Here is a 27,525-nt window from a genome sequence, read left to right on the forward strand (position 1 = left end):
ATTGTATTGTTAGTCAGCAATTAGTGAGTAAACAGTGTTGAAATCCACCAGTAATCATTTCCTTGTACAATTCTCCATTCTCCTCATGGATCAGTGATAATATGGGATATGATGTCGGAGATCACTGTATTGCTTATCAACAAGCAGATCTATAAACAGTGTAAAGTCCGCCAGGGATTAGTCCCTTATGCAGCTCTCCAATCCCATTATGGTCACGTGATGGAAGATATAATGTAGTTGTAGTATTTTCATAAGATAGTGTATGAGGCAATGTCCATCCATATGTATGTCAGCGTATTGTAAAACAAGGATTGCAAAGAATACTCATCCACTCTAGGTAGGTCGGTGTTGGTAATCCCCCAGGTGGAGCGTTGCTACTGGTAGGCAATGAGCCCTGGTTTGCCGACCGGTTTCCCTGGCAAAGTCGCCAGCATCATCAGGGCAGGCTCATTAGGTCATCCCATCCGTGCAGACCTGGCCTAATAATGGCGCCCGGCGGCCCCAGGACGCCCGGCCGTACGTGGGCCCGCCCCACGTCAGCGCGTCACACTGCTGCGCGCGCAGACCGGGGGGATACCACGCCAGGCGCGCATCCATCCCACACCAGCGCGTCACAAACCTGCGCACGCAGATAAAGGCATAGAGCGCGCACCGGCCGATTGGAGCAGCGCATCACCCCAACTAACCAAGAGTGCCATATTGTGGCCAGATTGAAATTAGTCACAAATGGGCTGCGCACCACCCAATGGCCAAAAGGAGGCCACATTTAAGCAGTGCAGAGCCCAATGGATGAGCACACATTGGGGAAGGGGGAAAGCACCGCCCTGGGCAAACCGCCCGCAATGGCGCCCCGGGGCCGCCCTGGCTCCACACCACTGGGCTCCCCAATCCCCCCCCCAAAAAAACGGCCACACAGATCCAAGACTGCCAAGCCGGGGAGACGAACCCAAGGGGGGGTCGATGCACCACAATCAGTGAAAGAATCACTTATTATAGGAAAAGCCACATATAGATATAAGATCTATCCACCAAGCCCTGGAGCGACCGCTCCCATATTGGGGGCTTAGATTATACATATCCAGGCACACCGCTCCCCCAAGGGCCATCTCCACAGCGCAGCAGCCCCAACCCCGCATGACAGCCCCCAGAGGGCAAGAGGAATAACCCAGGGGGCCTAGGTGTAAACACATCATGGGACTAACACAAAATCAAATACATTTCGATCCAAAAGTATATATAAATATGTTATATTTAGATTATATATCCCATTTAAAATGAGTTTCGTTTGTAGATGTTGTGATCAACCAATATATCAGGTAGACAAAAGCTGTCCCAATGAAACATGGGGCACAGCTGTTTTGCAGAATCACATTAACATAAAAATCAATAGTTCCCGTTAAGGCTGGACCCCGGGGGTCAGAGGGGACCCCCACATAAGGGGATGTGGTGGAACAACAAGGGCAACCCCCCACGGGCCAAACCGGTCCGGGAGGACACGGCGGAGCTCAAGAAAGAAGACAAGTGAGTTAAATGTGTAAAGTAATCCCAAGGGGGAGAGCCCACCATAGCAAGTGGCTCGCCCAATTTCCTATCACAAGAATGGGGCATAATCAATGCCTTCATTCAGGCCAGGAGGCCGAAAGGCCTTCAACTTATATATCCAGAAGGCCTCACATTGAAGGAGCCTCCCGTCCCAATCTCCCCCCCTGGGTCTAAATGTACCCTGTCGAGACCAAAAAATCGTACTTTAGTTGGATTAGCATTCTGACATCCAGCAAAATGTCGTGCAACTGGTGTATCATGGGATTCACTGATCCCATATGTATGTTCATAGATGCGTCTTTTGAATGCTCTACCCGTCTTGCCCACGTAGAAGGCTCCACATGGGCAAAGAAGCAGATAGATGACCCCCTCGGTCTCACAATTGGTATAGTGTCTAGTGGTAAGTATTTTGTCTCGAGCCTTTAGTGTACATTGCTTGCCCACATGGATGTAGCGGCACTGATTACATGCATGACAGGGATATGTACCCAAGGCAGTGCACTTACATAGTTTGCCCGTTCCACTTTGACCTGGATAATGACTGCGTGTCAATTTATCCCCTATAGTGGGGGCCCGTTTAAAAGTCAACATTGGTTTTTCTGGGACAAGGGCGGCAACTTTGGGATCCACCATCAGCAAAGGCCAATGCTTCTGTGATGTCACAGAAGACAGTGAAGATTGTGAGCTAAGATTAGGGGAAGATAAAGATTCTTCATGTGAGAAGTTGGATAGAAGTGATTCCAAGGAGGAAGCCGAGGGGGCTCCTTTTGTTTTTGGAGAAAAAATATTAAAGTGTGTTTGTGAGACATCTAATTGTGTCTTCTTAGGCTTTTTGGGTGCTAGATTCGGACCTCCTGGGTTTAATTCACTCTGTGAGGATAAAGATGAGCTAGGTGACTGTTTATGTGTAGGATTAGGGGCTTTAGGGTGCGGATTGGGTTTATTTGGTCTGGGTTGAACAGGCTTATTAGGTAGAGAAGGTGTGGGTTGTGGTCGGGGGTTAGGTTTAGGTCTATTAATATTCCATTTATAGGCTTGGCCCATGGCATATGCCAATCTGTCCCGTTCAAACTTTCTCTCCTTCATATCAACTATACCCCTATTATAATTCTCCAGATGTTTCTTTAATTTCTCTTTCCTCTGTTGGAGGAATGGGTGTTCTCTGAAGGGCTCCAATTTTGAATCAAAATCTTTAATCTGATCATCAACACAGGTGATTTCCACCTCATGTAATTCAATCATCAGCGTCATCATAATTTTGGAGCCGAGGACCTACAACAACGTTTTCGAGCCAGGGGTTACCCTAAGAAATACCTCAAGAGAGCTTATCATAGAGCTAGTAGCACATGTAGGTCAGATTTACTATATAGACCAACTGATTCACAGGACCCTGCCACCAGGCGACTATCCTTCATTACTAAATTCTGCAGTGAACACCAACAGATTAGATCTTTATTGTGCAAGCATTGGCCTTTGCTGATGGTGGATCCCAAAGTTGCCGCCCTTGTCCCAGAAAAACCAATGTTGACTTTTAAACGGGCCCCCACTATAGGGGATAAATTGACACGCAGTCATTATCCAGGTCAAAGTGGAACGGGCAAACTATGTAAGTGCACTGCCTTGGGTACATATCCCTGTCATGCATGTAATCAGTGCCGCTACATCCATGTGGGCAAGCAATGTACACTAAAGGCTCGAGACAAAATACTTACCACTAGACACTATACCAATTGTGAGACCGAGGGGGTCATCTATCTGCTTCTTTGCCCATGTGGAGCCTTCTACGTGGGCAAGACGGGTAGAGCATTCAAAAGACGCATCTATGAACATACATATGGGATCAGTGAATCCCATGATACACCAGTTGCACGACATTTTGCTGGATGTCAGAATGCTAATCCAACTAAAGTACGATTTTTTGGTCTCGACAGGGTACATTTAGACCCAAGGGGGGGAGATTGGGACGGGAGGCTCCTTCAATGTGAGGCCTTCTGGATATATAAGTTGAAGGCCTTTCGGCCTCCTGGCCTGAATGAAGGCATTGATTATGCCCCATTCTTGTGATAGGAAATTGGGCGAGCCACTTGCTATGGTGGGCTCTCCCCCTTGGGATTACTTTACACATTTAACTCACTTGTCTTCTTTCTTGAGCTCCGCCGTGTCCTCCCGGACCGGTTTGGCCCGTGGGGGGTTGCCCTTGTTGTTCCACCACATCCCCTTATGTGGGGGTCCCCTCTGACCCCCGGGGTCCAGCCTTAACGGGAACTATTGATTTTTATGTTAATGTGATTCTGCAAAACAGCTGTGCCCCATGTTTCATTGGGACAGCTTTTGTCTACCTGATATATTGGTTGATCACAACATCTACAAACGAAACTCATTTTAAATGGGATATATAATCTAAATATAACATATTTATATATACTTTTGGATCGAAATGTATTTGATTTTGTGTTAGTCCCATGATGTGTTTACACCTAGGCCCCCTGGGTTATTCCTCTTGCCCTCTGGGGGCTGTCATGCGGGGTTGGGGCTGCTGCGCTGTGGAGATGGCCCTTGGGGGAGCGGTGTGCCTGGATATGTATAATCTAAGCCCCCAATATGGGAGCGGTCGCTCCAGGGCTTGGTGGATAGATCTTATATCTATATGTGGCTTTTCCTATAATAAGTGATTCTTTCACTGATTGTGGTGCATCGACCCCCCTTGGGTTCGTCTCCCCGGCTTGGCAGTCTTGGATCTGTGTGGCCGTTTTTTTTTGGGGGGGGGGGGGATTGGGGAGCCCAGTGGTGTGGAGCCAGGGCGGCCCCGGGGCGCCATTGCGGGCGGTTTGCCCAGGGCGGTGCTTTCCCCCTTCCCCAATGTGTGCTCATCCATTGGGCTCTGCACTGCTTAAATGTGGCCTCCTTTTGGCCATTGGGTGGTGCGCAGCCCATTTGTGACTAATTTCAATCTGGCCACAAGATGGCACTCTTGGTTAGTTGGGGTGATGCGCTGCTCCAATCGGCCGGTGCGCGCTCTATGCCTTTATCTGCATGCGCAGGTTTGTGACGCGCTGGTGTGACGTGGATGCGCGCCTGGCGTGGTATCCCCCCGGTCTGCGCGCGCAGCAGTGTGACGCGCTGACGTGGGGCGGGCCCACGTACGGCCGGGCGTCCTGGGGCCGCCGGGCGCCATTATTAGGCCAGGTCTGCACGGATGGGATGACCTAATGAGCCTGCCCTGATGATGCTGGCGACTTTGCCAGGGAAACCGGTCGGCAAACCAGGGCTCATTGCCTACCAGTAGCAACGCTCCACCTGGGGGATTACCAACACCGACCTACCTAGAGTGGATGAGTGATCCTCTGTCTGATTGAAATAGGCTGTGGTGTGCCTGCCCCATACCACCTGTGCCCGCTCCATACCTGCGTTGTGCCTGCTCTATACCATCTGTGCCTTGCTAAATACCACCTGTGCCTGCTCCACATCATCTGTGCCTGCTCCATACCATCTGTGCCTGCTTCATCTCTTGTGCTTAGCCTGTGCTGTGCTGCCCGCTCTTCCCCATCTATTTGTACCATAGACGGTGCTGTCTGTCTGTTCAATACCATCTAACTGTGCCATAGTCTGTGCCTCGGCCCCATATCATCTATCCGTGCCACAGTCTACGCTGTGCTGCCTGACTTCTCCACTCCATCTAAGTGGGCCCTGGACTGTGTTTTGCTCCCTGCCCCACACCATCGATACTGTGCCAGTGCCTGTGCTACGCTGCCTAAACCACGTACTGCCCACTCCACACCTTCTAGACATCTTAGGCTGCTTACTTACCGGGCTACGCGCACCAGACCATCTACCGTGCCACGCACCGGGCTGTGCCGTCTGCTCCAGTCCACCTATTTGTGCCCCACACCGGGACGTGCTGCCCGCCCCATACCATCCAACTGTTGTGCTGCCTGCTCCGTACCACAGACTGTTGTGCTGCCTGCTCCGTACCACAGACTGTTGTGCTGCCTGCTCCATACCACAGACTGTTGCGCTGCCTGCTCCATACCATTTGCACCATATCTGTGCCACAGTCTGCGCCGTGCGGCCCACCCCACGCCCTCTGACTCGTGCCACGCACTGTGCCAGGCCGCTGCCTCTTTCCTACCTCCATCTTCTGGTAGCCTCTTCACTGTGCTGCCCGCTTATCCCACCTACCGGGGCCACACACTGTGCCACCTACTGAGGAAATTGGACCATGAGCGCGAAACGGACCGCCACCCTCTCCAGAGAAGCCCTTCTTGAATGGGAACCCCCGGACAGCCCCAACCCAACACCGGGCTCTCCCCTGTGGGATGCTGTCACTGCACACATCGAATACCTCTCCACCAAGCGAGCACCAAACAAGCGCCGCCACAGAGGAAGGAGGGCGGGGGCCCAGGTCCGACTGAAAAGGAAAGGCCTACGCTCGCCTGTCCCTGCCATCCTACTAGCAAACGTCTGCTCGCTCCCCAACAAACTGGACGAGCTGCTTCTCCTTCTCGACAGCAAACCCCAGATCAGCAAGAACACCCCTGTTCTCTGTTTTACCGAGACCTGGCTGTGCGAAAGCATCCCCGACGACTCCCTACAGGTACCAGACTACAACCTCCTAAGAGCAGACCGTGATGCAGCCCTCTCTGGGAAAACGAGAGGCGGCGGAATCTGCTTTTACATAAACACCTCCTGGTGCTCCAACACCACCACTCTCCACAAGGCCTGCACCCCAGACGTTGAGCTCCTTGCCATAAACTGCAGGCCCCGGTACTCTCCGAGGGAATTCTCTTCCCTTGTCCTCGTTGGGGTCTATATTCCACCCGATGCATGCTCCAAGTCCGCCCTGCATGTACTCAGTGACTGTATCTCGCGGTGGGAAACAGCCCTCCCAGAGGCCCTGTTCATCATCTTGGGCGACTTCAATAAGGCGAACCTTCGGCACGTGAGGCCCCTCTACAAGCAGCACATCACCTGCCCTACCAGGAGCGGTAACACCCTGGATCACTGCTACACGGTTCACAAGAACGCCTACAAAGCCACCCAAGGAGCCCCCCTGGGAAACTCTGACCACAACACAGTACACCTGATCCCCTCCTACAGGAGGCTCCTAGAGACTTCAAAGCCCATCACCAAAACCGTCAAAAAATGGACTGCAGACGCCAAACTGCAGCTCCAAGCTTGCTTTGAAACCACCGACTGGACGGCTCTGGAGGCACCTACCCTTGATGAATGGGCCGAGAACATCTCCTCCTACATCACCTTCTGCGAAGAAGCGTGTATCCCGTCCAAGTCCTTCAGGGTCTACCCCAACAACAAGCCCTGGTTCAACGACAGGCTTCGCCGACTTCGGAAACGCAAAGAGGAGGCGCACAGGTCTGGCTCCTTAGAGGAATTCAGAGAAGCTAGGCTCGCCCTGAAAAGAGAACTGCGATCGGCAAAGAGGGCCTACGCTGAGAAGCTGGGGCTCTGCCTCCAGTCCACCAACACACGGGAAGTATGGAAGGGCCTGAGAGCAGCCACAAACTTCAAACCAACATCCCAAACGGCGACCCCGAGCCCTCGACTGGCGGAGGAGCTCAATGAGTTCTACTGCAGGTTCGAGCAACATTCCAACCAGCCCGTAGGCAAATCCACATCGACCTCTGACGTACTCGGCGCCCTGGCTCCTAGCGCTGTTCGGGAATCCGAGGTACTCCGGCACCTCCGGAAGCTGAATCCCAGGAAATCTTCCGGCCCGGACGGAGTGTCGTCTGTCTGCCTGCGAACCTGCGCCGATCAGCTAGCCCCTGTGCTCACCTCCTTGTTTAAGCAGTCATTATCTGATGGTACAGTCCCCTCCTGTTTCAAGAGGTCCATAATTGTACCAGTCCCAAAAAAAACAGGCAGTTCCGAGCACAATAACTTCCGCCCAGTGGCCCTAACCTCTAACATCATGAAGCTCCTCGAGCGGCTGGTCCTTGCCCACCTGAAGAGGTCCACAGACGCCCTTTTAGACCCGCTCCAATTTGCATATAGGGCAAACAGATCCGTGGAGGATGCCATCAATGTCAGCGTGGCACACATCACTGAGCACTTAGACAGGCCGGCCTCCTATGCCAGGATCCTGTTCCTAGACTTTAGCTCAGCGTTCAACACGATCTGCCCTGACATCCTGATCACCAATCTGACACAGCTCGGAGTTGATCCCACTCTCCGAGCATGGATCAAGGACTTCCTGACAAATAGAACACAACAGGTGAAGCTCGGCAACTATTACTCCAGCATTCGAACCACCAATACTGGGGCTCCACAAGGCTGTGTTCTGTCACCTCTACTGTTTCCCTTTATACCAACGACTGTATCTCATCCGCTGACTCTGTGAAGGTCATCAAATTTGCGGATGACACCACCATTATTGGCCTAATTGGAAGCAACGGAGAGCATGAATACCGGAGCGAGGTCGAGAGAATATGCAATTGGTGCAGGGAGAACAACCTAGTTCTCAACACTGCAAAGACTGTTGAACTAGTTGTAGACTTCAGGAGGAACCCTCCCCCCCCCTCGCCTGTCCTCATTGGAGGAACAGAAGTTTCTATAGTGTCATCGGTTCGGTTCCTTGGCACGACTCTCACCAATAATCTGAAATGGGGGCAGAACACCACTAAAATTCAAAAGAAATCCCAACAGAGGCTGTTCTTCCTGCGCCAACTGAAGAGATTTGGCATGCCACGGGAGCTGCTGGCCAGCTTCTATACCGCCACCATAGAATCCATCCTCTGCTCCTCAGTCATTGTTTGGTACGCGGGTGCATCGGCCAGTGATAAACATAAACTGCAGAGGGTCATAGCTGATGCAGAGAGAATCATCGGGTCTCCTCTTCCACCTCTTGATCTCCTCCACTCCGCTAGATTGAGTAAGAGGGCCACCATGATCTCCCGTGACCCCTCTCACCCTGGCAGCCACTACTTCAGGCTCCTCCCGTTGGGCCGCCGCTTCAGGACTATACCATCCAAAACCACCAGGCGGAAGAACACCTTCTTTCCCCAGGCCGTTCGGTCACTGAACTCTGACTTTCCCCAGTCCGGCCTGCACTCATAATTGCCGGGCCGACAGCTGGTCCCCGTCGCTGCCTCCTCTGTATATCTGATTACTGCATTTCAAATTGTATGTGCTGTTGTATCTGTCTATGCCATGTGTACCACAAATAATTCCGATTATGGCTCTTGCTGTACTTGGCGAAATAAAACTGATTCTGATTCTGATTCTTTGCAATCCTTGTTTTACAATACGCTGACATGCATATGGATGGACATTGCCTCATACACTATCTTATGAAAATACTACAACTACATTATATCTTCCATCACGTGACCATAATGGGATTGGAGAGCTGCATAAGGGACTAATCCCTGGCGGACTTTACACTGTTTATAGATCTGCTTGTTGATAAGCAATACAGTGATCTCCGACATCATATCCCATATTATCACTGATCCATGAGGAGAATGGAGAATTGTACAAGGAAATGATTACTGGTGGATTTCAACACTGTTTACTCACTAATTGCTGACTAACAATACAATGATCTCCTACTACATTCCATACTACAGCTGATCTTGAGACTATTTGTCACGTAAACGATATGTTTGATGGATGCTATGACGTTTTGATGTCCTTATGAACCTTGCTTTTGCGATTTAATCGAGGAACTAAGAAGGTGTATTTGAGCTGATGGTTGTATTGAGTATACTGAATAACCAAGGAACATTGTCACTCCAGTGATGAGGAATGACCATTGGGATACATGTATGTCACCATACTAGGAAGAAACTCGGTTTGAACCTTGTTTTGAACTCTGCTTTGATCTTATGATACCACCTTGGATTGCTATGGATCTTACATCTCTATGCATTTGAATACGCCCATTTTTTGTTCAAATTGGGACTGCACTTTGTGTGGTCCACAATTTTTAGGCCTATACATTTTTTTGCTGTGAGCTCCAGCTTATAATTGTTTGACCTATTTATCATGTTAACAACTAATGTTGGTTTTTCAGGCCGGTGATTGAGTTTCCCCAGGTCATTGGAGTTAATACTCTGGTTTTTTATAGAATCAAGTTGCTATATAATGTTTTATAATTGGTGATTAAATAAATGTTATTGATTTTATAGTATATTTTTCTTCCTTTTTTTCAAGTGAATAGTTTATGGTTTATGAGTCTCAGACTCTAAAGGAAGCACCTTATTTGCTAATTTGGGACCCACAGTGTGAAAAATTCTAAAAATAACACCCATGTCAAATGAAAGTGCTATCTATTAAATTTAATTATCAAATGACAAATTTCAACTGCTTTGGTTGAACAAATAGACAGCACAGTGGCTAAGTGGTTCATACTTTTAACTTGTAGCATTAGGCTGGTTTCACACCAGGACGTTGCGTTTTAGGGGACGTTATGGTCGCATAACGTGCCCCTAACGCAACGCCTGGTGCTCTCTAAGGTGGACGTCAGAGTGAGCCGCGTTGTGCAGCTCACTCTGGCGTCCGTGATGCCGTGATGCGCACTCTTGGACGCATGCGGCATCACGTGGTCCCGCCCGGCCAATCGCCGCACAGAGCGGCCGCTCCAGGAAGTAAACACTGCACGTCACTGAGTGCAGTGAATATTAATTAGCCATGTGCTTGGCCGCTCTCAGCTCCTCCCCAACATTACTGCGCATGTCCAAGCAGTCTAACGCGGCTCTGCCGCTTACAAAGTACTGCATGCAGTACGTTGTGTAATGGCGCAGCGTTACTGTATAACGCAACGTGGGCACTGTGAACGGCCCATTGATTTTTCATTGCTGTGCGGTGGGGTGCGTTACAGGCTGCTCTAACGTGCGCCTGTAACGTCCCACTGTGAAACCAGCCTTAGACTGCCAGGTTCAGTTACCAGCCAGGACCCTATGAGCATGAAGGGACAACTCTGCTTTAAAACGTATTCCCCCCCCCCCCCTCCAACAAAAGAGTTAAATTCCAAAGACTTATCAGCCTCACTTGTAGTTCTGAAAACAGTGTACATACTTTAGATTTTAAGTCATGAAACAGTAACCGTTCTTACAAAGGACAGTATTGTAGAATGGTTATTTGGCACCCCTTCCACCAGGTGGTGCCCTAGACATCTGCCTATTGATACAAACAGCTGTAGAAACATATACATTCACTTGGAAAACATTTTTTCCCCAGTTGCCACATTGATGCATAACAGGATTTCAAGTGTATGTTGCCATTTACTGAATAGATTACATATACGGTAGTTAATTTAATTTGTAAGTGATAATTATACATTATGACTAACAGAAAGTTTATTTGTACTTCTTACCAGGATCATTGTGAGAGTGTGGAACCACAAACACCTGCAGGGGTTCTGTCTCCCAATCATTAGGGTCATAAGTGATGTCAAATCCTTGTTTCCATACTCCTCCGTCCACATTATCAAAAGGCAACTGTGCGTAAACATCCAGCATCTGCAAACACAATGCGCACATTTATGTACCAATATGATGTAAAGTGTGCCACACATCTGGGACAGTTTTCCTATAGAAATTGAAGGAAATGGTGCACTTGACCATAGATGTACAGTTTCAGTCTGTTTAAAGAGACTCAGTCTCCTAAAAATGCGGTTTTTACTTAAAAACCTCTTTAAAACATAATTGCCCCTCCTAAAACGCTGCATCCCCGAGCCTGAAAATGCCATACATTACCCTAAATTACCTGGAGCACATCACAGGGCTCCTTCCACATAGAGGCAGAGCTTTTAGCTGCAGCTCTGCCTCCACACACATCCATCATCGCGGATCGACACCTCTCCCCGCCCCTCTCAGTCTTCATTCACTGAGAGGGGCGGGGGAGAGGTGGCGATCAGCACTGATTGACGCACATAGAGGCAGAGCTGCTGCAGCTGAAAGCTCTGCATCAAGGCAGCAAAATCCACGACAAGGAAGTCGTGGATTTTGCCAGGGGAATTAGGGCTGATTTATGGCGTTTTTTGCCATGGGGATGAAGCGTTTTAGGAGGGGCAATTATGTTAAAGAGGTTTTTAACCATTTCAGCCAGCGGGGATTTTTCTCCTTATGCATCGGAGCAATTTTCACCTCCCATTCATTCACTAATAACTTTAGCACTACTTATCACAATTTATTGATCTATATTTTGTTTTTTCCGCCACTAATTAGGCTTTCTGTGGGTGGTACATTTTGCTAAGAGCCACTTTACCGTAAATGCATTTTAACAGGATTAATAAGAAAAAAATGGAAAAAATTCATTATTTCTCAGTTTTCGGCCATTATAGCTTTAAAATAATCCATGCTACCATAATTAAAACCTATGTATTTTAGTATTTTATTTGCCCGTATGTCTCGATTATTATACCATTTAAATTTTGTCCCTATCACAATTTATGGCGCCAATATTTTATATGGAAATAAAGGTGCATTGTTTCCGTTTTGCGTCTATCACTATTTACAAGCTTATAATTTAAAAAAAGGTTTGTAGTATACCCCCTTCAAATGCATATTTAAAAAGTTCAGACCCTTGGGTAACTAACTATGTCTTTTTTTTTTATTATTGTAATTTTTTTTTTTCCCATTAAAATTTTTATTTGGTGAATATCAGGGTGTGGGACAGAAACAGTAAATTTTTAATGTTATCTGTGTAAATAGTAATGTAAAAAATGTGTAGCTGTAGCTTTACTATTTGGCCACTATTGTTTACCCTCCTTGTACTTCTCGCTAAGCGGAAGTACAAGGGGGATGCGGAAATCTGTCCGGGCAGAAGAACTGAAGCCTCACAGGTGAGAGCTTCGGTTTTTCTGCGGGGAAAAGGGATCGGTGATCGGGAACCATGTTTCCTTTCACTGATCCCAGGGCTCCCAGGTGACAACGGGGACGCAAGGGCGCGGGCGCGCCAAAGCGCGGGAGCGCTGCAGAGCTGCCGCCCAGACGTGAGCTTCACGTCCGGGCGGCGGAAATGGTTTAAGTAAAAACCTCATTTTTAGGAGACTTCAGAGTCTCTTTAAGTCTGTCAAGTTAAATGCAAAACAATACACAAATTTATTCAGGAGGGAGGGAAAACATCAAATAAACATAATGCTTAAAGCCTAACTTCAAATACTCTAAGAAATTAGTATAAATAAAACATCCTAAATACAAAATGGTGGTCAGATTTTTTTTTTTATTGGCAAAATGTGCTTGCTACTGCATTACATCCTGCTTCTTCTCCTCTCGTTTCAGCTGGTGGACAGGTCAAGGAGATGTGATGTGTCACCCAAAGTAGGAGGAGCAATAAATGCCAGACTATTTCATAAAATCCATGTAGTACACTAAAGATCATGTAGTGAGCAGTTTTGAGACCTTAGTTTGGAAGCAGGAAGGTAAAGGCAGGGGTACAAGAAGTCTTAAAGTGACCCTGCATTGAGAGGGATATGGATATTGCCATATTAATTTCCTTCCCAACAAATTCTTGTCTGTCCGGCTGATTCTGGACCTCTGAGGTCTTCAGCCACTCCCCCAGAACAAGAGAAACTGAGAGGTTTAAAGTCTGCCTGCATTCAGGTTTCCAGTGTGCGATTCAGAAACCGCTGAAGTAAAAGCGTTCATAAGAACAGCCGGGCAATTAGAATCGCTTAAAAACAAAAACCCAAATGTTGCAGCCCCTATATTCTGTTCCCAACAGGGTCAAGCCTGAATAGAGGAGATGCACAGCACATGGATGCACAATGGGTTAATGTTTGAAAAATTTGGTTCTAAAGACCGATCCTTAAAAAAGCGTACACTAGTATGAATGAGAATTTCCCTTGGCCAATGTTGGATTTGCCTGGGCTTTAATGATGCGCCAGACAATGAAAGAACCCAACAACAAAAACACAAACCTCCAGGCGGAATTACTCACCATAAAATACAACGCTGCGCCTTATACCATACACCTTTATAGCACAATCATATTTCAATTCTACTGACAACAAAAGACTGCTTAGATAGATCATTTTCCTACATATATGGAAAGATTCCACAGTCTATAATCGGATTTGATGCTAGAAGGCCCATACATGCTTAGAAGTCCAGGAATAATTGTTGGAGATCATTTTGTAAAAAGTAAGGCTGTTCAAAATGATCTCGAATCATCCAAAGCCTATCACTTCAGATCACAGTCATTGCAAGTGTGTACAAGCCTTATGTGTTGAATATGCAATGGAAAATTGCATAGACACCTGTGAAAAAAACTGATTTACAGAAAAATATCAATTTTTTTTACCTGCAAGTCTGGTTTCTGCCCTTTATTGGCTACAGCAAACTGGCAGTCCTGGGGCGATATAGAGTAGAAGCTGGGCCGAGGATCAGGAGGAATGACCCAAGTCCCATTAGGAGTGTGATACGGTATTAGGATTGGTTGTCCATCTGCATTTGCTGTCAACTCAAGTACTGAGTCCTTAATGTGACTGATGATTTCATGGTTCTCTTCCAAAAGCTGTTCAAGTTGCTCTATTCGGTTCTGTAGAACAGAGATCTGGTTCTGCGCAGGAAACAAAGAGGTAAAACTCTTGAATTTTTACAAAGCTCATATTCTGAGTGGAAGCAATAACAAGGAAAGAAAAAATGATACATAACGACCATGCAGACAATAGCTTGAAGACAAATGAAGCTTTCCATAAAAGAACAATGTGTGGTATTACTAAGGCTTTCCAAAAATTCTCTGAGCAAGCAGTAAACACTGATTCTGACAGGCCAAATGAAGGTGGCTAGGCAGTCGTAGGCAGTCAGAAATGTGCCTGTAGCCTGCCAATTCTGTGAAGGTTTTCCTCAGGGGATAATGATGCAGGAGCAGGGAGTGGAGGATAATGATCATCTGATCACAGGGAGAGGAAATACAATATCTTTGATGGCTGTGGAAAGCACTATATTATCCTCTTCCACAGATCTCTCACCTTCCATTTCCAATGCATTATGGACATTGTATGGACATTATTTGAAGAACACAGAGGAGGGAAAAAGGAAAGTGCAGCCATTGCCCACATTTCACCTGCTATTACACTATTAATTCAGCACTGCACCAGGTAACAGCTCTGACAAAACAGCTTCTCAGGGTAGCTCTGATAAAATAGCTTCTCGGGAAACATTTTTTTTTCTTCTGATATAAGAGAGGCTCAATACTCGTACATTTTTATTTAGCAGTGAAACTATAGGATCCCAATGCACGTTTATTATAAAACCTCCTGGCTCTTCACCATCCATCTCCTAAGCCAATCATTCCACAACACAGGTCTGTGCCAAGCAGAATAATAACCTAACATCACAGCACCTATCACTGTGACAGAAGAGCTGTACAGGCAGATTCATTTCTATCAAAATGGAAGGCAGCTTCTTATGGTTATGTATAGTTTTACTGAGAATGGATCAGCAATTACACCTGCGCAAAGGAAAAAAAATCCTGATATAATCATTCAAAAGCAATAGTGCTGAATGGTACAGCTTTCTCTGAATGATTAGACTTCATGCAGAACTAATGTCAAATAAAGAAAGTAGGCCATTATATAGCCGTCACAATATTCAAAAAAACAATAGCATGTCAGCGCCCCTCTCAAAGATCTGGTTGCCAAGATACCACTCTCTGTAAAGAAATAAGCTCATAAAATCTTGGCATACAAAAAGCACAGGATGTCTTAAACTTCTCACAAAAGTGACAGTGCCCTCCACGTAACAGAACAGCAATCGAATGCGCTCACTACAGAGGCTAGCTGGATTCTGAAATCCTACTTTGCTTGAGCATTAGCTCCCCTGGGCTGACCTGGAACTTTGTATGGGGCTAGTCAGGTTCAGAAAATGAGTGAATGACGAAAATTAATCTGCTATCAAGTACATACCGGTAATCAGTTTCTGAATGTGATTTTTAGCTCATTCACAATTCCAGTTCTGCCCAGGGGAATTCCCCTTTTTTTAGAGCAAAAAAAAAAAAAAACAACCATCAGTCATCCCTAGCATTTAACTAGAAAGTCAGCACTATCTATGTGCCAAATCCAGAAGTCAACCAAAGTGGAAATTGGTTGGCCATTTCTCAAAATGGCCAATTTAGTTGTAACATCACCGGACAAAGTTCAACATTGGCTTGCCAATGTGCAATATGGCTTTCCTGTCTTTTCACTATTTTCCTGAGGTCCTGTCACTTTCTTGGACATGACAGAATATGGAAAGGTGGAAAGGTTAGGGTTATGCAGAGGAGTGGGGGAGGTTAATGTTAGGCAAAGAAGAGGTTCATTTTAAGCGGGGGGGGGGGGGGGGGGTTGGCTGGCACTACAAAGGTGAAGGTTAGTGTTAGGCTTAAGCCTGCAGGTTGCACATTTAGAAGAAAATGCTCTTTTTTTGGTCACCTCACCAAGGTATGATGTCTTCTCTTACATCTGACCTTGGTCTGGTCACACCTCTTGGCCACTTCCCACATTGACTGGTGAATCTGGGAACTGACCACACTTCTGGCTTTGGCCAGAACATAAACATGTTATAACTACAACAAGATTAATTTGGCAATACGTAACCAGGGAATGTGAATGTCCTGTAAAGGCCCAATAACGAATAACCTTGTCCTGAACATGGATGAAAGTTGAAATCTGCTCTCTTGAAAAAGTTGACTTACTTGAAATGGGGAAACCACCGCTACTAGTAACTGGGACTCCACCGCTAATAGTAACTGGGACTCCACCGCTAATAGTAACTGGGACTAAGAACTATAGGTACAACTGTACTGAACGATAAAACATCACACATGAAATAATTTTAAAGAAATACTTGGCCCACATAAACCATGTGAGCATCTGCCGCTAGCTCCTGGACAAGAAGGGAGGAAAGGAGAACCTTTGTCAATTCACCTGGTTTTCTCAGAACTTGTTTGAAATGTATGGCGTACCCTGAATGGAATGGAAGGGAGCTGTTCCCAGATCCTATGAACTGTAGATACACCCGATTCGCAGATATTAGAAAACAGTCATGCAATGTGACCACTTTGAAAAGGTGTTCCTATTCATCGTTTAAAATGAGCCCCAGCTGACTTACTTCATTCTGAAAATTGTGAAGCTTGCAACCATAAAGGGAGAAAACTGGAAACTTGGGTTGGATTTTTATAGTGACAGCTTCTATATTTTAAAGTCACTGCAAATCACAGTTGTAGTTATAACTTCCTGCAGAAACAGCCTTGAATACATTGCCATATTTCTCTTTTATGGGTTTAGCATCAAAGTAGAAGCGGATACATTTCTTCCAAAACAATAAGATCTGAAGTTTTACAGATTGCCCAAATATTATATTTCTAGTATGGTGTGGTTTTGTTGGCAAGCCAAATTTTATATACTAAATTATTGAAACAACCTGCATTTCTTTTGGTTTCCTTTTCAAAATAAACCCATTTGCTCTACTCTTGATGCATACAGTTACATTTTGTACTGGATGGACTTGATCAGGCTTCTTACTCTGTAAACAGTTTTCTTTATTTTTGCAATAAAGCTGTGTACACACGCTAGTTTAAACTTGGCTGATGATAACTGCCTCTGCCAAGAATCTAGGAAGTGTACAGTGGCCTCCGTCGGCCCTCCCCAGTGTCGCTATGTGGATATCAAGTAGCAAATTATGAAAACGTATCTTATTACAAAAACTCTAAAAATTAGTTTTCACAAATTCTGTGTTATGATCTCTGATCCCAACTAATCTTTTCAAAGCTTCTAAATAAGCAGGTCAACGTAATACAGCATTGCATTATCTTATCTCTGCTTGTGTCTGATTGTTAGTAAACTGCCCCCTTGTGAAGACAACGGAGCTTCATTAGCAAATATGTGTCTTTTAAAGATCTGGAAATAGTCTTGGCAGTTGGTCACAGACATTAATGGGAGAATAGAGACCAAATGCAAGAAGGTGACACCAGAGCTGGGACAAGGTCCTCCAGCACCCAAGGCTGAGACACCAAAGTGCGCCCCTCCATCCCTCCCACCCCAGCTGTCACACACTGATTGCTATTAGACTAAGAGGGCCACAGGGCCCACAACCTCCCCAACACCTTAATATCTAGCTATTTGGCTTGCAGTCACTGCTATGTATCCCCTTTTCTTATTTCTTTCTGCTTCAAACACAATTAGGAATGACAGCTGAATGAATTGTGTGTCCCCTCCTACACTGCGCCCTGAGGCTGGAGCCTCTCCAGCCTATGCCTCAACCTGGCCCTGGGTGACACCTTTGACTTTAATTGGTGTAAAGTGGAAAAGCTGAAGGCACAGACTAACATCAACACAGCTTCCTCCATATGGTACGAAGCCAACTTGCTAGCATTGTACAGTTGTTGAATGAGATACTACTTTTCCAACTTTATTACTAATTGATGGAATCTGCAAGAAAGTTGGCAAAAGTAGCATCTATGGCCTCGATTCATAAAGCATTCCCGCATGCGGGAATGCAGAAAACGGCACACTTTACCGACCACACAGCAAGATCTGTATTCATAAAGGCTTTTCCGCATGAAAAGCCGACATTCGCGAGCAAAGTTATAAATCACCGCCTTGCGCGGTGATTATCACAGCAAAAGTAACAAGTGGTCAATTCATAAAAATTAGAGGTAGCGGTATGCGGACGGGTATTACCGCTACCTCTGATGTGGCGAGAAGCGTGCGGAATCCGTTGCAGTGAATGGGACAGACCTCCCAAGCAGCTGCAGAGAGAACACCGCACGGAGGGATTCCGCCTGCTTCTCCGGCTTCCGCATGTCTCCCGACAGCCTAACGCCTGCCTACAGCGGAGTATCTCCGCACGCCTGTCACAACAGGCAACATTTTTATGAATTACCACCCTGAAGGCGGAAATACCGACAGCGGTGTTTCCCCGCTCGACTTTCCCCGCTCGCAGGCACTTTTATGAATCGAGGCCTATGTGATAATTTCTACCAACCATTCTCCAGTTTAGTTGATGTAATTAATATAGCTTTTTTTCTGTAAATTATAAAAATAAAAAAAATTGTAATCTCTGCTAAATAAAATAGGAAAGTACCTGTAGCTTGATTTTCCAGCTTCTCTTTTTTCTCCTCCGGCTGCCTGCTCCCCACCTGTTTCTCCCAGCCAGTCTGGGGCCCAGATAGGCTGTCAGCAGTGAGACATAAGCTCAAGTAAAAGAGCGATCACACACTCCTTCAGGATCATGTGACTACAGAGGTCAAGCTTCAGGCTGGCTGGTTGTGAGGAGGCAGCAGTCAGTCCATGAGAATCTCTAACTTTTTTTTAGTGTGCAAAAACTACCATTTTTTTTCAAATATTTTAATGAATAATTTAATATGATGCTGTAATAAGTGCATGTAAAATAAATGTGCCTGATCTGGGGCTTCCAACTTCTGCACAAACCGTTTACGAATATTATGTAGCTCATGCATTATGGATCCACCGCCTATCTGAAAAACATACTGCTTCACACGGAGGTTAATGTACATACAGCACTAACCGTATTAAGCAGCAGAAGAAACTTCAGCGCTGCGCTCCCACTGCTGTAGCTTTCCTAAGAAAAGAGGTCAGGCAGAGGTGTATGGGAATAGAGGCATTATGTAAGAGCAATGAACACATCACATCAGAAAATGTGTCACTGTTCCGTGAAAATGAAATATGGAGATTAGACAGGGTTGTAAGTGAAAGTAGTGAAGGTCACACATGCATTATCCCAAAAGCCTGCCTAGACTCCGGAAAAGCTATGAGGCCAACGCAATAATACAGTGTCATATTCATGCTATAGTATCAATATTTTAGCGCCACACACACACACACACAATATTTTATCGCTACACACAGCACAATATACACAAAGGCACAGCCACTGGAGGCATGGCAGTTTTGGGAGATGCTGAAAGAATATCCCCAGCCTGGCTTGATAAGCAGATGACCTTCAATCTCTTATTCTCTAAAAGTCAATTATGTGGCAGCATTTAATGGTTAGGCACACATTACATCTCTTTGTACCCTGGGAAAGTTGCCTCCGTTCTGTCTCCGGGGAGGGTCGTGTTGCACCTTGTCCAGCATAAGATACAATGAGAAGACGGCCACGCAAAAGATGGCCGCTCCACACACAGTCACCTGCTTCTTCAGTTTCATCCCTGGGAGCTGCAGGAACAGACCTGAAAAACAAAGCCAAGAGATGAATGTGAAAAGGGAGGAGAGACAATTTTAGCATTTTGGTGAAAGTAAAACTAAACAACTAAACAGAGAAAAAAACAACAATCTGGTTTAACCACTTCATTACTACAGGTTTTTTTCCCCTTCAAAACCAGAGCAATTTTCACATCACGCTCCTCACATTCATTCACCAATAACTTTATCACTACTTATCACACTGAAATTATCTATATATTTGTTTGTGGAACAAACTAGGCTTTGGGCTTTCTTTGGGCAGTACTTTTTGCTAAGAATTTAAATTTTATATGCATTTTGCAGAGAGGATTAAAAAAACAAAAACAAAAAAAAAAACACCATTTCTCAGCTTCCAGCCATTATAGTTCAAAAATAAAATGTGCTATTAATGTAACTGACATTTTATTTGCTCATTTGTCCCAGTGATTACAACATTTAAATTGTGTCCCTTGTACAATGTATGGCGATAATATTTTGAAAAAAAAAAGTTGTTTTTTTCCGTTTCGTTTTTTCTTTTTTTTTTGTACTAGAATAGTTACAAGTCTTTAGTTACAAAAGCAACAGTAATATACCTTCATGACATACATATTAAAAAAGTGACTAAGGTAACTTACGTAGTTATTTTTTAATGATGTATTTTTTTTAACAAGTGTTTTATTTTGGTTGCTTATGGGGTAGGGGTGGAAGGATTTAGAAAAATTAAATACATTTTTATTTAAATTTTTTTATGTGAAAGTGTAGTCTTGTACAGTATCAGTGTAGTTTTAATTTTTGGCCACAAGATGGTGCTACACTAACTCCATGTTCTAGAAATACAGTAGAAGACAGAACCAAGTTCCATACATCAGGCGACTTGGCGGCCGATCGACCATCCAATTCAATTATTATAATAGAATTGTATGAAAAATGGTGTCGCCAAGTGCATGCCCGACCGACAATGCGATCAATTTCGGGACGAAAATTGCTGCTGATCTGTTTTGCTGCAGTAGTGTCTGAATCACACCAGAAACAAGGATGCAGCCAATCTCGTCATAAATTGACAATGACAGAAACCCCTGATCTCCTGCATGCTTGTTCAGTGTCTACGGCTTAAAGTATTAGAGGCAGAGGATCAGCAGTGTAGCCAGGAAATAAATAGGTCAGCCTCCAAAATCAGAATAAGTTATTTCACAAAGTACAAAGGGGGGGGGGGGGGGTTGTACCTGGAATTGGTTTTTGCTCATACAGGTTCTGGAAGGGAGGGGGGGGGGATAATGTCTGAAAGCCAAGAGTCGAGGATGCCATACTACGTTGCCACCAGTCGCACTAGGCAATCATCTGTTATCCTTAGAAAGACATTGATGGGGGAGGGGAAACAACAAAGGGAGAGGAAGATTCAGCAGTATCCCTCTCTTTACAGTTACTCGTTAAATATATACATATATACATTTGTTCTATCGTCCATGAAGGAGAAACAGAGTTTTTCTCCCGTAGACAGAAAGTCCCATTTGATGTGAGCAAGCCGAATGATATTCATGGGCTGTCATTTCTATTGCATTTTCCCATTAAGGGCTGGTTCACAATAGAGTGGATGCAAAGTGGACAAGGTAAGCGTCCATCCGTTTTACATCAGCTTGCAGCAATTTCATCATTCGCTCTGCATTGGCCATCTGCTTCAATCGCATGTCCTGTGTCACATCCGCCTCGCCACTCAAGTGTCCCACTGCCGCTCTGTCCCTCGGTACACAGCCCGGAGCCCAGTAGGGGCAGATAGGAGACAATAGACCTATGCTCCCTAGCAACAAGGATAATTTTCATTGGCCCACCATGAACCAATGAGAATCCTACCTGTTGGATAAGATTCCCATTGGTCCTTTGCAGATCCCCAGACTTCTGTCGGCCACCGGGCTGTGTACGGGGACCGAATGGAGGCAAGACACGTGAGTATTATGTCACAGTGGCAATCGAAACGGGTGAAGAGGACACAGCATCTAGCCTAGTGAGAATGGACACTATCCATTCTCAAAGGCTTTCATTGCATAGATTTTCCCATCCAGTCCGGAAAAATGTGTAACGTTCGAATTCTGCATTCCGCTTATCACAACGCAGGAAGCAGATCCATTTTTTTTTTAATTGAAAGTGAACCTGAACTCTTGCACAGGACACAAGGAAAACAGAACAGAAATGCACCCTGTATGGATTTAAAGAGTTTAGCCTGTGTAATTCCCCCTTATTTGTGTCTAAATCACAAGTTGTAATTTGATCTCTCCCCTGTGTCACATGACTGCCTATGGCAGATAAGCCCATTTGAAAGCACAGGCTGTAAACAATATGTCTGCTTCCATAATCAGAAACTGAGCAGATTTATTTTAAGATTTGTATCAGCTGTAACACAGAAATGTTATGCTGGAGGTGGATCCTATTTTTACAATTAGGATCTGCTTCCTGTGCTAAGTGGAGCTTAAAGGGAACCTAAACTGAGAAGGATATGGATTTTTCCTTTTAAAATAATACTAGTTGCCTGACTCCCCTGCTGATCCTGCGTCTCTAATACTTATAGTCACAGCCCCTGAACAAGCATGCAGATCAGGTGCTCTGACTGAAGTCAGACTGGATTAGCTGCATGCTTGTTCCAGGTATGTGATTCAGCCACTACTGCAGCCATAGAAATCAGCAGGACTCACAGGCAACTGGTATGGTTTAAAAGGAAACATCCACATCATCCCTCTCAGTTAAGGTTCCCTTTAAAGGAAACCAGAGACGACGCAAACTTACTGTTTTATACATACCTGAGGCTTCCTCCAGCCCTATGCACACGGATCGCTCCTACGCCACTGTCCGCTGCATGAAGCTCCAGTATCGGGTCCCATTAGTTCGGCCAGTCTGCACAAGAGGAAGTGCGCTCTTTACGTATCTCTCCAGTGGCCGCCGATACCGGAGCTGCAGGCAACGGACGGCGGCAGCGTGGGAGTGATCCGTGCGCATGGGGCTGAAGGAAGCCCCAGGTATGTATAAAATGGTAAGTATGTGTCGTCTCAGGTACATTTTTTTAATCTAGTGTGAACCAGCCCTAAGGAATAACGCCCTCAAAAAGGCAAGTGTATTCGCTGCCTTAGGGCCCATTCACACTTGAGCGTTTTGCTGGCGATTTCGGCAAAACGCTCAAATGCTAGCACTTTTCAAAGCGCCAGGGTAATAAAAGTCTATGGGCCCGTTCTCATTTGGACGATTTGTGCAAATCGCCCCAAAACACTAAATGCAAACGCGTAGCCTGTTCCATTTTCAGGCGATTTCCCGGCGATCACGTTTCAGTGCTATAGAAGCACAAAACACGATCGCAAAAAAAAACTGCCATGTGTGAATGGTGATTTTTTGGCGGTAAACGACAAAAAACACCAGAGCAAAACACTAGCAAAATCGCTAGCGTTTTGCTATCAGCAAGTGTAAATGGGCCCTCAATGTTTATATTTATGTTTTCTGGATGTAAATATTTACTCTTATAAAAAAAACAACAAATAAATGCAGGAAAACAGGTTTTTCCAACAACTTATTGCTTCACAAATGCCGGCATTTTCCATCAGACCAGTTTGATCAGAGACAGACACACGTGTAAGGTGAGCTGAACTCAAGATTGTATGTGTGCGTGTGTGTGTACTGCTACAGGGATTTCGATGCATACTCACATAAGCACAAGTGCCAGTGTCTGTCTTGGAGACCGGTGCCAGCACACGTGGAAACAGCGCCTAAAGGACATGGAGCGGCACACAAAACACATCAAGCAGCAGAAAGGTAGAGTGGGGAGAACAATGCTCATGGCAGTCTGAACCAATCCACTGTGCTGGTTGCTGGCTGAGGCACTGGGGGGGGGGGGGCTCAGTACACATGCAATATCCTCGGCAGAGACGGTTATCGGCTGCCTCGGGTTGAGTTTCACCTAGCGTGTGTATGACGCTTTATGTCTGACAGTTTTGGATAGTTTGAATACAAGGAGTGCTGCAAAATCTAATGTTACTGTGTGAATGAACAGGTTCTGTTTCAACAATTCTGTAATTCCTAAATTATGTCAGATGAAACAAGACAAACGTGAGCTGTGTATTCAGACCGCTGGCCAGAGACAGCTACAGACACACTTTCAATAATTGTCACCCAAAAAGAATCCTCCTGGGAAAAGTTCTAGGATTGATTACTATAGAGAGTCACTGCTCATCAGCACGTTTTCTTCTATGGATAAGGAGGTATGAGTGAGAAATGCAGAAGAACAATAGAGGCCTGTCATTTGTGGTCAGTAGAGATGTCGCGAACGGTTCGCCTGCGAACGGTTCCAGGCGAACTTTGGGGGTTCGCGTTCCCCTGCACCAGGCGAACTTTTGCGGAAGTTCAATTCGCCCCATAAAGCTCTATTGAGCAAAACTTTGACCCTCTACATCACAGTCAGCAGGCACATTATTGCCAAACACACTGCTCGAGGCCTGCCCCCCCTCCCTCCCTCCTTCCTCCTTCCTCCAAGCAAGGTCCTTATACCATTTGACTCACTTGTCTGCCTACACTAATTAGTTAAGGAACAGCTGCTACGGAGATTTTAATTAGGCTCTTCCTCCCTTCTACCTATTCCCTCCTCCCTCCTACCAGAGGGAGGAGGGTCTCATCTGCCAGGGAATTCCAGTATTTCAAAAGCCAGCTTATATACCGTGGCTGGGGTTTGAACCCAGGTATCAGTGTATGGTAGGTAACTAACATATCCATTATACCACCAACACTTCTAGCTGAAGCTAGCTGAAGCTAGCCTAGCATGTACAATTTATGCTCAGTCCAAAAGAAAAATAACATTTATATCACACTTTTCTCCTGGTGGACTCAAAGCGCCAGAGCTGCAGCCACTAGGGCACGCTCTATAGGCAGTAGCAGTATTAGGAAGACTTGCCTAAGGTCTCCTACTGAATAGGTGCTGGCTTACTCAACAGACAGAGCCGAGATTTGAACCCTGGTCTCCTGTGTCAGAGGCAGAGCCCTTAACCATTACACCATCCAGCCACTGCTTAAGGATATGTAGCACCATTCAGCCACTGCTTAAGGATATGTAGCATGGCCTTGCCTTTCGTGGTCAACAGTTGTCCAAAGAGAACCCCAGATAGCCAGGTAGATTCATCTCTCTCTCTCTCTCTCGTAGGGAAGATCACTGCTTTCCGCGGAATTGTATTTTTGCGCATAAATGGATTGAGCATAAATGGTACATGCTAGGCTGGCTTCAGCATGTAGTGTTGGTGGTGGCAAGGCCATGCCTGGCTACATATATGGTTGCTTATAATTCCTCAGGACTGATTGCTAGTGTTTGGATAAGTGTAGTTCAAGTTTAGTAGACCTTTTACAGTATACAGCTGACCATTTAGAGGCAGTATAGGTAGTGTCCTAGACTCCTTTCACCCAAATGGCTGAATACACTCAACTAAATACACTTTGCATGGCTGTACGCCTAGCAAAAATTAAAGTGCACCTCCAGCTCTTCCCTCAATGAACATGCTGGAATCTAGTAGCATAATAATATTACCTGTAACTTTCAGTGGACCCCCGCAAAAACTGTATTGTGCCCTCCCTTCTGGCTGTCACCCCTGGAGAAAGGAGTGCAAATACTTTAGTGTGACTAGCCTTGCAGGCAGTTAAAAAGATAACTGAACATTATGAATGGGTATTCATAGATCTATTTTTGATTTATTGTAAAGAGTTTTTTCATTTAGCAATAATCCCCCCCCCCCCCAAAAAAAAATCCAAAGGTTTTTAGATTTTTGCGCCTCAATCAATAAATGCTTTGTTAGGCCCCATTCACACCTAAAACCGCAAAATGCCAACGATTACCACAAGCGTTTTGCTGGAGTGATTTTTCCTCTATTAATCGCGAATCTCCGGCAAAACACTGCATGTCACGCGTTTGCGGTTAACGTTAACCGCAAACGCGGCAGTGAGAACAATGCCATAGGCTTACATGGGCTAGCGGTTTTTAAAAACCGCCAGCGTTTTGCGCTGAGAGGGAATTGCGTGATTCCCGCTCAAGTGTAAATGAGCCCTAGTATGAAGGACCCCTAAGCAGTAGAAGGTGTTACTTTGCTGTTGCAGTTAATCATTTTCTGAGGCTACATACAGGTGCTAGATTTTTGTTCTCTGAAACTATAATTTGTGATTGTTGTGAGGGACCGTGAACAGGTGATGTTTATAAAAGCAAGAACTACAATATAAAGTTCCCAATACTTTCAAAAATATGTTTGCAGCTTGCCTTTATTTTCTCTGTAGTGATGAGGTTGCGCATAAGGAAATTGATACTCGGGCTGAAATCCCCCTCTAATGCGATACACATATGGTGATACATTCATTGGAAGAATGCCATGATGAGTACTTCTGATGATTAGATGTGCTTGTCATCAGCCACTATGATCCCTTGCACAATCAGAGCCCAGCAGGAGGTTTGGCACAGCGCAGATTGTCATGTGTTCAGCACCCTAAATTGGATCTCCAGTCAAATGTTTTCTCTTTTTTCTAGATAGAATCAGGAAGAGGTAAGAGCCCAAGTTTAGCTTTATCACTGTACTGTATGCATTTTCATTTTCTGTCTCACAGATCTAAAGTGCAGCGGAAAAAAAAACACCATTTGACATCCAGATCACCTGACTAGTTGTCCCCAGAATTTATTTTCAGCCAGGTGGCAGAAAAATGTAGCCGGGTGGAGCAAGACAGCGAAGCACAGAGATGCATAGTGCCAGATGACGGTGCGGCTATAGTTGCAATGCTATTGTCCACACCCTGCGTAAAGGTAACTTGGAGTTCCGGCGATTGCCAGACCCCAAATTACTTCTCCCTCCGAGCTGCTACGCCTTGGACGGGGGAATAGTATTAATGCAGCCCAGTGATTCAGCGCAACAGGGCGAGCCGTCATTTGGCTTGCCCCGTGCCCAACTGACCGGGCAGCGTACTAATACATACCTGCGGGACGGAAATGTAGGGCTGGAGCTTCTATAAGGGCAACCTGGGCAATTGCCAATGGCTTCTGACAAGGCACACACAGAAGACAAGACACACACACAGCAAATCAAATCCAACTGAAATGGAACTGTAATGTAGCATTGCTTAATAAAATTTCTAACTGAGCATTCATGACTAAAGTGCTGTGGCTGTGAAACATAGAACAAGTACTAACAAGTACTAAAACAAAGGCTTGCGCACACAATCCCTAATACTGGCAATAACCAGCGGCATAGCAAAAACTAAGTCTTAGGGCTAATTTACATTAAAGCACAGAGCCCCGTGGCTCTGCGCAACTCCTGGAGGGGGAGGGGGCTTACGATTCTATCCATTACTGAATAGGATCGTGGGCTGCAGTGGCCCAAAATGCAGGCAACCATGCGCAGTGAATCGGCGCGCATGTATGGAAAAACAGCAGAGAGTGCAGTCTATGGACTCTCTGATGTCACTGACCTCACGTTTCCATAAGCGCGCCTGAAAACGCGATATATGGAAATGAGCCCTTACAGGCATTTCAGAAGCACGTGGAGGAGGCGTGCCAGCTTGGACTGCAGTGAATATTAATGAGGATGAGAGGCTCGCAGCTCTGCTCTCTAGCGCATCAGCAGCATAGAGTGTGAGGAAGATCATCTGCTGTACTGCACTGCTGCCACCTAGAGGATGCTTCCTGAATTACAAGACTCAGGTTTGCAGTATTGTTGAGTGAGGAAGCTGGGCACTCTGGGAAATCAGGTGGGCGGCGCGCCCGGATGATAAGGTTTGGGGAAAACACTGTATAATATCCATGTCCCAGGGACAAGAACTTAGGTCAATCCAGACAATGTAGAATCTGCCAACAAAAAGGCCTA

The 27,525-nt window shown here is 45.7% G+C and overlaps 1 protein-coding gene across 2 annotated transcripts in view; it reads right to left on the reverse strand.

Annotated features, from left to right (window-relative positions):
• Nucleotides 1-27,525, reverse strand: part of MAN2A2 (mannosidase alpha class 2A member 2) — a 200,320-nt gene that overhangs the window by 117,777 nt on the left and 55,018 nt on the right. For both annotated transcript variants that reach the window (XM_068275259.1, XM_068275261.1), the window contains exons 2-4: nucleotides 19,523-19,677; nucleotides 13,807-14,064; nucleotides 10,877-11,021 (exon numbers count right to left, since the gene is read on the reverse strand). In XM_068275259.1, coding sequence (XP_068131360.1) covers nucleotides 10,877-11,021; nucleotides 13,807-14,064; nucleotides 19,523-19,654 — 535 coding nt within the window. In that variant the 5' untranslated portion in view covers nucleotides 19,655-19,677. The remainder of the gene's footprint in view (nucleotides 1-10,876; nucleotides 11,022-13,806; nucleotides 14,065-19,522; nucleotides 19,678-27,525) is intronic.

The sequence above is a fragment of the Hyperolius riggenbachi genome, chromosome 3 (assembly GCF_040937935.1).
Source record: "Hyperolius riggenbachi isolate aHypRig1 chromosome 3, aHypRig1.pri, whole genome shotgun sequence".
NCBI lineage: Eukaryota > Metazoa > Chordata > Amphibia > Anura > Hyperoliidae > Hyperolius > Hyperolius riggenbachi.